At 38.0% G+C, this 10,650-nt stretch overlaps 1 protein-coding gene across 1 annotated transcript in view; it reads left to right on the top strand.

Annotated features, from left to right (window-relative positions):
- The window catches only part of INVS (inversin), a 180,186-nt gene that overhangs the window by 12,367 nt on the left and 157,169 nt on the right, over positions 1 to 10,650 (top strand). The window contains exon 2 of the mRNA XM_006886972.1: positions 9,064 to 9,230. Within this exon, the coding sequence (XP_006887034.1) occupies positions 9,064 to 9,230 (167 nt within the window). The remainder of the gene's footprint in view (positions 1 to 9,063; positions 9,231 to 10,650) is intronic.

Below are 10,650 nucleotides of genomic sequence, written 5' to 3' on the forward strand. Positions count from 1 at the left end.
ATGGAGATAGGACACATCCCTGGCATACGCCCTTCTCAATTTTGAACCATTCAGTGTTTCCTTGCTCTGTTCTGATGACTGCCTCCTGGTCCAAGTTTAGGTTTCCCATAAGCATGAGCAAGTGTTCTGTGATTCCCATTCTTCTCAGAGTTCGCCATAGTTTGTTGTGTTCTACACAGTCAAATGCCCTTGCATGATCAATGAAACACAGGTAAATGTTCCTCTGGTATTTCCTCCTTTCGGCCTAGATCCAACTAACATTAGCTACAATATCTCTAGTACCATGGCCTCTTCTAAACCCAGGCTGCACTTCAGGTAGTTCTCTGTTGATGTGCTGTTCCAGTCATTTTTGGATAGTCTTTAGAAGAATCTTGCTTGCTTGTGATATTAATGATATTGTTAGATAATTTCTGCACTGTTGGATCACCTTTCTTTGGAATGAGAACAAATAGAGATCTCTACCAGTCAGTTGGCCGGTTGGTCGTCCTCCAGATTTCTTGGCACAACTTGGTGAGCACATGTAAGGTGGCATCTGTTTGTTGAAATATATCAATTGGTATGAGCTCTTGCTTATACTTTGTTTCATGAAATTCTTCTGTGCCCACCAATTCCTTTTGGTACAATGACTCTATATACTCTTTCACCTACTTTTAATATTCTTCCAAAAGCATCCTTAAGTATTTGCATGCAAAGCATTCATATATTTATATGTCAAGCACTTACCTTTCTCCCATGGAGCAGCTGGTGGGTTTGAACCTAGTGCCTTTGGGTTGGCAGTATAACTCTTTACCACTCAAACTAGACATAGTGACTGCAGCAATGGGCTTGAGTGTGCCAGAGATTGTGAGGCTAGCACAGGATGAGATAAAGTTCAGATCTGTTACTCATAGGCTTGCTATGAGTCCCACTTGACTCAACAGCACCTAACAAGAACAACAAATAATAATTACAAATTTTCTATGAATTGTTAAGTGTTTTGATTTAAAGGAATTGTTAAATGGTTTATAACTCATGTAATAGTGAAATAACACAAAGTGTTTGGTAAACTTACTTTGAGGCTTGTTGTTGTGCTATGCCATTGAGTAAGAACCAACTCATAGTTGGCCATGCAGCACGTTTTCAGAGGCTATAAATTGCATGGGAGAGATTCCTCATCTTTCTCCCTTGGATCAGCTAGTGGGTTTGAACTGCTTAACTTTGGGTTGACAGAATTAATATAATCCACTTTCAGGACTCTAGCTCTAAGGAAAGGCCTTTCATCTGTTGATTATAGAAGAAAATCCTTGTTTGTTTTCTTCAGCGTTTACAAGCTTGTCCTTTCCTGGAGACCTTCATATATTTTGACCTTCCTTTGTATCAGTGAATTTTGTTGTGCAAGGACCCTGGTTCGGAAAAATGCATTCTACTCCTGGTAATGATTTCTTGATGGTAGTGCAGTCTCTTCCCACCTCAGTTCATTTACCTCTTCAGTGAGATGGAAGGTATTACAGGCCACACCCCAGGGGAATTTCCCCTCCATCCAATTAGGGATATGATGGGATTAGAGAGTGTTGTTTCAACTCTTAATCCTCCTACAACTTGTTGGTTCATGATGGGAGATCTTTGGGAAGCTTACATGTTAGATCATTAAGATATATGTATTGGAAGGACACAATTCAACAACAGGGCTGTTACTAATTTTATTTTATAGATGGAGAAACTGAGGCAAAGAAAAATCATGTTATTTATCTATTAAGTAGCAGAACAGAGATTGAATCCAAGAAATTTTATTCCATATCCCATTATTTTATTACTAAACTATAGGGTATGGATTAATAGATACATCTGTGTGTATTTGTACATTTGTACAATCATTGTGGAGTGAGACAGAGCTGATTTGGTCTTTGCCTTAATTGGTAAGCGAAATGATTATGTATATTGTATTACCATGTACAATGTATACTATTATGTTATGTATGGCAGTCTGATAAAACTTAAAAATGCTCTCTGAAAATAAAAATATTTAAAAGCTTAAATCTAATCCATAAAAGTACAAAAGAAACCAATTATACTGATAAACAGGTATAAAAATATTTTAGAATTATGATATAACAATACATCTGTAATACTTTTATTAACACTTTAAATAGTAAGATCTAGTAACAGATCCAATAACAATGATAATTTCAAAACAGTAGTGATTTTCAATGATGTTTTAAGATATTTACAATAATTACAATGATAAAAGATATAAAAGTAATTCATTAAACCTCAAATTATAATATTCTCTCTGTTATTATCCTCATTTTCAATATTAGAACAAAGTCTCGGAAGTCAGTATACCTAGTCCTATAGCAAATACTGGGCAAAATGGAGACTTAGGGCAAGTCATTTGATTGTGAATTCTTTGTTCTTTCCATGTTGCATCTCTATAACAGTAAACCAGTTGCTTTTTAAATGACAATAAATGCCTTCCTGAGATGGCGACCTTATAAAAGCGGTAAGAAGTGAGTGGAAGCGAGTGAAAGAAATACATCATTGATACTACATGAAAGTATTAACAAGCAAGTTCCGTGTCAGCAGAGAGTGCTGACTTTACCTGTGTTGGGCAGTACGGTGCCCTGCACTGGCATTGCTTCTTGCTGCCTGTAGGTCACAGTCATTTCTGCTGATTGCTGAGGTTGGAGCTCTGGTTTCTACACATATCAGGTGTACAGATTCTTCTGCTTTAACACAACTGCTGTAGCCATACAGTGTGTTTCTCTGTTTTCTGAACTGTGTTCAGTCTGAGCACATGCAGAATGTCAGCTGCAGTTCAGCCAGACCACGTGGTCATGGGTTTGAGGCTTCCTCCACAGTTGCCAGAATAATTAAACAGCACAGCACACTAGCCAACTGCTTTCTGCATTGTGCCCGACAGGAATGTAATTTAAATGCAGTGCCATCCAGTGAATATTGGCTTACTTCATGATCTCTCTATTTCTAGAATGTGAATAAGAATTGACTAGACAGCAGTGGGTTTGATTTTTGTTTGTTTCGATTTATTGAACACTTCCAAATAATAAGTTATACATGTGTAAAGGTGTAGGCTTCCCTAAATTGCTCTGTGTAAACCAGCAAGTTCAGAACTTAATGGATACACATTACTCGGAATTTAGTCATGAAATCACTGTCCACCAAGTAATCGGACCCAGGCTTAATAAATTGAATTTAACATGAAAAAGAAACAAAATTAGCATAAGAAATAAGCCTTATTATAATGGGTGGGGTTTTTGTTTTGTTTTATTTTTAGGGAGCTCTGGTGGCCTAGTGCCAAGAATCTGCATTGCAATCCTGAAGGCACATGGTTTGAGGCCACCAGCCGCTCTGTGGAAGAAGGATGGACAGGCTCCTCCTGTGCAATTAACTGCCTCTCAAAACCCACCAGAGGGTCAGCTTTGGGTCGGTTCTGACTCTACGGTATACAACAATAATGTTTTTTTAGTATCAATGAACTTGCTTTCAGAAGGGCTCAAACCATTAAGAGGAGGTTGTAATATATTTTAGATATATGCACCAGAAGGATGTCTGTTTGTGTTTTATTGACTATCCAAAGGTATTTGACTGTATGGATCACAACAAATTGTGGCTGACATTGAGAAGGATGGGAATTTCAAACACTTGATTGTACTTAAGCAAAACCTGTACCTAGACCAGGAATCTGTTTTAAGAACAGAGTAAGGAAACATTGCATAGCTCAAAATCAAGAAAGGAGTGCATCAGGGATGCATCTTTTCTCTCTATAACCTTTTCAGTTTATATGTGGAACAGATAATTTGAGAAACTGGACTTTCTGAAGAAGAATGTGGCATCAGGATTGGAGGAAGGCTCCTCAACAACCTGTGTTATCCAGATGACACAAGCCTGCTCACTCAAAGTCAAGTGCTCAATATGGATTGAAGCTCAACATCAAGAAAACAAAGATTCTCACCACCATACCCCATTGGCAGAATCATGACAGATGGAGAAGGAAAAGATTGAGATTGTCAGCAATTTCACCTTGCAAGAATCCACTTGGCGCCAGTAGTCAGAAAATCAAGAGATAAGTTGCTATAGGAAAGTTTCCTGTCAGGGACCTCTCCAGAGTGCTGAAGAGCAATGATGTCATTCCAGGGCAAAGGTATACCTGATCCAGGCCATGGTCTTTTCAATTGCTTTCATCCATCTGAGAACTGGACAGTGACTAAGAGTGATAGAGGAAGAATAAATTCTTTTGAGTTGTAGTGCTGGAGAAGAGTATTGAGCATACCATGGACTGACAGGAGAATAACCAAGTCTGTCCTGGATAGGATGAAACCAAGTTGCTGCTTGGAGGCAAGGATCTTGAAGTCCATCTCACATACTTTGGGCACGTTGCCAGGAGGGACTAGTCTTTGGGTGTTTGGAAGGTTAAAGGGTTAGTGCAGGAGAGGAAGACCCTGCATAAGGTGGATGACTCAGTTACTGTGGCAGTGGGCGTGAGTGTGTCAGAGATGGTGAGGTTGACTCAGGCCAGAGCAAGGTTCAGAACTATTGTTCATAAGGTTGCTATTGAGTCGTAGTCAACTCAACAGCATACAACAACAGAACATAAATTAATTTAGACTGTAAATGTAGTGATTCAAAAATCTAGAATCTTTTAGATGAGGTACTGGCCTTTGTGGGAAGAGTATTACCTAGTAATTTTACTAGGTATTGTGTATATACTTTCTTCTTGTTATATGCCAGCACGTCAGCTAAGACTCATAGCGAGCCTATGAACGAGGCTCTAAACCATGCCCTGTCCTGGGCCAACTTTACCATCTCTGACACACCTGCCCCCATTGCCATAGTCACTGTCTTCCTCTCTTGGCCTGACCTTCTATCATTCCAAATAGAATGTTTTTCTCCAAGGACTGGTCCCTAGTGACAGCATGCCCAAAGTATGTGAGATGGAGTTTCAAAATCTTTGCCTCCAAGCTAGGGTTATATATGCACAGAAGGTTCTATTCTAGCAGTATTTTTTTTTTTATTCTCAAGCTGTGCTGCAATCCCTAAAGTCAAGCAGTTTGAGTCCACCAGCTGTTCCATAGGAGAAGGATGGGCAGTCTTCTCCTGTGTGATTAACTGCCTCTAAAAACAGGCCAAAGGGTCAGCTATGGGTTAGTTCCAACTGAATGGTACAACAGTGCAAAATTTACCTCTAATTTAAAAATACAGATTTTAAAAAACAATAAATAAATCTAAGCAAGAAACACCTGCGTACTCTAGAAGTTGTACACAATCTGTTTTATAATTTTAAATTTTATAGTCTATTTTATAAATTTAAATTTACAAAACTCTTATATTTCAAAAGCAGTGATTTCTCTTGCTTTATTAAAAAGATTTATGGAATTATGAGTTAGTAATAAAAGTTGCCTGATAAGCTTTAAAGTCCTTATACTTTTTTTTTTAGTCTTAATACTTGTACTACAAGATTAAAATCTGTATTGAAGTATTTCAAACTATAGGGAGCTCCAATGACCTAGTAGGAAGGAGTTGATCTGCTAACCCAAAGGCATGTGGCTCTGCAGGAGAAAAATGAGCAATTTCCTACATGCACTGGAAAGACTAGCTATGAGTTTGCTTCTGCTCAACAGCACATAACATTTCAAACTAAATCTGTAGTTCAGAGTCACACATAACAAAGCCTGGGCAGAAAGACAACATCTCTTTGTTCATGTGGTATTGATGATTTATGATAGATGGAGAGGAGATTGAGGGTGTTAGCAATTTCAGCTTGCTGGCTTCCACAGTCAACACTCTTGGCACCAGCGGTCAAGAAATGAAAAGGTGAATTGCATTAGTGCGAAAGAGAAATTATGTCAGTCTGGAGATTAAGGTGCACCTGATCCAGGCCATAGTCTTTGCAGTTACTTGCTATATATCAGTAAGCTGGACAATGACAGAAGGAGGATAAATGCCTTTGAGTTGTGGTGGTGGAGAAGAGTGTTGAACATTCCATGGACTGCAAAGAGAACAGACAAGTTTGTCCTGGAGAGGGTGAAACCAAGTTGCTCTAAGAGGTGAGAATTTTGAAGCTCTGTCTCACATCCTTTGGGCATGTTGCCAGGAGGGATAAGTTCTTGGTGAGGGATCTCATTCTTGGAAGGGTGGAGGGACAGCACAAGAGCGGAAGACCGTGGATGACATGGATCCACACAGTAACTGAGTTAATGTGGTTAGGCGCATCAGAGATGGTGAGATTGGCTCAGGATAGTTCAGAGCTCAGATCTATTGTGCATAGGGTTGCTTTGAGCCGCAGGTGACTCGACAGCACACAACAACAATACCTTCTCTCTCAAAATACGTTATTAGGTTAATTGTGTGTCTCTTGGAGGCAAGGATGGTGAAGCTTTGTCTCATATACTTTGGGCATGTTGCTAAGAAAGCCTATCGGGAATCATGCTTGGAAAGGTGGGAGGTCAGCAAAAGAGAGGAAGACCCTCAATGAGATGGGTTTACAAAGTGACTACAGCAATGGGCTCAGTGTATCAGGTGTCATAAGGATGACACAGGATAGGACAGCATGCAGAGCTCTTGTTCATAGGATCACTAATGCGTCATCCTTACTCAACGGCACCACCAACAGCAGCAAAGTAGCAGAGCATTATTTTTCTTAAAACGCATGGCAAGAACCTTAGCATCTTTTTCTTTTTTGGGAAAGGGAGAAATGAACTAGGGAATAGTTTTTTAAGTAAATTTATTGAAATATAATTTGCATTCTTTTATACAGATACTTAAGTTTTTACAATTCTATACTTAGGTAATCATCACAAAAAAGAAATCTTTTTTTTTCAGATATTTAGTACATAAAATGTCTATTCAGACCTTGTGCCATATTTAATTGTATTATCCCTTCTTACTGACCTGCACAACTTTTTTTTTTTAATCTGGATAACCAATTTTATCAAATAAATGTCTTGCAGATATTTCCTCCCAATTTGTTGCTTTTCTTTTTTTTTCTTTTTCTTTTTTAATTTTTTTTATTTTGTGGGTATGTACCATGAAATCAGATCTGACCGGTACAGGAGAAGATTGCCCCTCCTTCTCCAGCAGAGCATCTGGTGGATTTAAATTGCACACCTCTGGGATTGCAGTGCAGCATTTTTCTTTCTTTTTTAAAAAAAAAATTGCTTTTTAAAAAAATTGTCATTTGAGTGAAAGTTTACAAAGCATATTATTATTTTTTTGTGTAATTCATGCACATTTTGTTATATAACATTAATTACAGTACCCATTTATATTCCATTTTTTAGTCCATTCGATAGTCCATTTGTTCTGCTTTGTCTTTGCTGGTGGGGAACATCTTCCAGTTTTGCTGCTGAATCTACTCCATTTAATGGCGAGACTAGTTAGTGACCTTGTGGATTGGTGAGACTAGCCAGCCCCCTTGTGGATAGGTTAACACGCCGGGCTCATGTCTTCATGCTCATCCACATCTAGGTGGAATGTACTTGCTACAAGAAGCCCTGGTGGCAGAGGGATTACGTATTTAGCCACTTACCAGAAGGTTGACAGTTTGAACTCACCAGCTGCCCTGTGATAGAAGGATGTGATGGTCTGATTCCGTAAAGACAGTAACTTTGGAAACCTTTGTGGGGTCTCTATCCTATAGGATAATTATGAGTCAGAGTTAACTCAAGAGCAATAGCATTGAATTACCTTCACAGCCTCCTACTTGCTTCATCTTAAGATGTCTAGAATGAGATGCCAGCCATGATTCATTTTTTATTCATTCGTAAACACATACCACAATGCCTAGCCATATGGTAAGCACTGTATATGTATTTGTTGACAAAAGGAAGGAATGAGGGTGGAACTTAAGTAGATCTATGTCTCCACACATTAGTTCAGCACAGCATAGCAATTAAGAAAAAGGCCTTTCAGGTTGGACTTTTCATTCTGGCTCCACTTGTCTGAGTACAGGTTTATACATCATATTAGTATTCATTCATTCAATCATTCATAAATATATTGTTTTATAATATGAATTGTTATGTGCTGTTGAGTCGCCTGCGACTCATAGCGACCCTGTGAATAACAACCCTAAACTCTACTTTATCCTGTGCCAATCTTATTATCTCCGACACAACTATCCTCTTTACCCTAATCACTGAATCATTCCACCTCACTGAGAGTCTTCCTCTCCTGCACTGTCCCTCCACCCTCTCAAGCATGATGTCCCCCTATAAGGACTGACCCTGCCTTGCAACTTGTCCAAAGTATGCCAGACAAAGCTTCAGAATCCTAGCCTCCAAGGAGCAGGCTGGTTTCACCTTCTCCAAGATGAACTTGTTTATTCCCCTAGCAGTCCATGGTATATTCAACACTCTTCTCCAGCACCACAGCTCAAAGGCATCAATTCTCCTTCTATCATCCCTAGTCATTGTCCAGTTTTCTGATGCATAGCAAGTGATTGCAAACACAATGGCCTGTATCAAGTGCATCTTTCTGTTAAACTTTACTTCAAACTCACTACCTACTTTAATTGTGACTGTAGACAGATTATTTAGCTTCACTGAACCTCAATTCCCAAGTAATCCAAGAGAATAATGCAATGAAATCTGTGAATGCTGGGCCTGCCTTGTTTTTCTGGGTAACATATATTTTCTGACTTTGACAGGGTATGATCTTGCCACTTTTCTATTGTGTTTTTCAGTGGAAAATACTGCTATTTTCCATCTCTGATGAGTTTCCTCATTACAGTTTCTGCCTTTTTTTCCAGGTTCTACAGTACCTAACTCATGTTGTTGTTGTTGAGTACCACCAAGTTGGAGCCAACCCATAGCTGACCCTCTCAAGGGTTTTCAGGGGCCTTTAATCACATGGAAGGAGATGCCCATCCTTCTCCCATGGAGCAGTTGGTGGATTCGAAATAGATGCCTTCAGGATTGCAGCGCAGATTTTTGCCACTAGGCCACCAGAGCTGTATGAGATGGTGCATTCCATGAATATATCAGTGCTTCATAATGAACCTTTAGTAAATGAAGCTCCTACTTCTGTGAATACTAACAATAATCAAATATCACTGCCTGTCTCTTATAGGAAACTCTGCTCTTAAAGACAAAGAAGACCAATTTGGGAGAACCCCTCTTATGTATTGTGTGTTGGCTGACAGATTAGACTGTGCAGATGCCCTCCTGAAGGCAGGAGCAGACGTTAATAAAACTGACCATAGCCAGCGGACAGCGCTTCATCTTGCAGCTCAAAAGGTAAGAAGTCAAATTACCTGAAAGAAGAATTGTTTTGGTGGTTATTTGTGATTAACGGAATTATACAGAAGACAACTATTAAAAAACAAAACAAAACATAAGTTATGACCCTCAACTTCGCTGAACCTCCTTCCCAGTAATACAGGAGGCTACTACAGAACAGAAAGCACAGATAACCATAAATGACTGCATCCTCCTATTCATGCTTCTCTAGCTATAGAATTTATTCTGCGATTTAAGTTTAAGTGGGGCGGAGAACAAAAGTATATATGTACAAAATGATTAAGGCTGTATTACAAATTAAATTATGCACAGAAAAAACAACAACAATGCCCCAATAGAAATACATTAAAATGTTAATAATGGTTCAGTGTAAATATTGGGAATTTTCATGAGGCTTTCTCTTCTTGTCATTTTTTTATTATTTATTTACTTTTCTTAATGAGTATTATTTTTATTAAAAAATCAGTCTTTCATGAAGTGTATTTAGTGTTTGGAAAAGAAATCTCAAACCATATTGCAAATATATATGTTTTCACATTATTAATGCTATTGCCAAGATTTTTAAGATTAAATACATCAAAAAATAAAATAAGAAGCTTTTCAATTTATTTAAAGACTTATTTGACTACAAATTACATTTTCCTCCATGAAATTTTGATCTGCCAGATAGCTCTCCTATGGCTGTTCTCTCTCTTTTGCTAATTTAGACTTCTCCACTTGTAGAATAAAAAGCAATAAAAATTAGTTAGATCTAGCAGAAACCATTTATAAAAATGTGAATCAGATATAGCTGGTTAATTGAAGGGTTAGAAAAATATCTTTTCATTAATTGAATACATAAAAGAAGACTGACATTAGATATATTACTGAATATGCTAGTTATATGCTTTTATCAGGTCTGTTGGGTTATTTCCAAAGTTAATTCTCTTGGAATTATTTTTCAGTATAATAATGTTTTTAAAAATAATTCCTCATTTTTATCTCAATTTTAACTACTGATAACGTATTTATAACCTCTCACCCAGACTTTGTCAGCTATTAAAATTTTTCCATTAGGAAAGTTAACTCCATTTAACTTGTTATTGTTTGAAAGTAGATATTTCAGAAGGAACTAGCCCCAGTACTCAAAGCTTTACGTTTTTCAGTATGATTTATTTCTTTTTAAACCTAAGCTTCAAAAATATAAGATGGAGAGGCTAACCTTGATTATAAGTGCATCATGTGGAAAAGGTGAGGCCTTGCTTTGTTTATCCAACAATATATCGCATTGTGTGGGAACACTACTATCATCCAGATATATGCACCAACAACCAGAGCCAAAGAAGAAGAAATAGATGATTTCTACCAACTCTTACAGGCAGAGATAGATCGAACATGCAATCAAGATGCATTGATAATAATGGGCGACTGGAACGCA

Source organism: Elephantulus edwardii, unplaced genomic scaffold, assembly GCF_000299155.1.
Source record: "Elephantulus edwardii isolate Elephantulus edwardi_28Jun2011 unplaced genomic scaffold, EleEdw1.0 scaffold00052, whole genome shotgun sequence".
Lineage (NCBI taxonomy): Eukaryota > Metazoa > Chordata > Mammalia > Macroscelidea > Macroscelididae > Elephantulus > Elephantulus edwardii.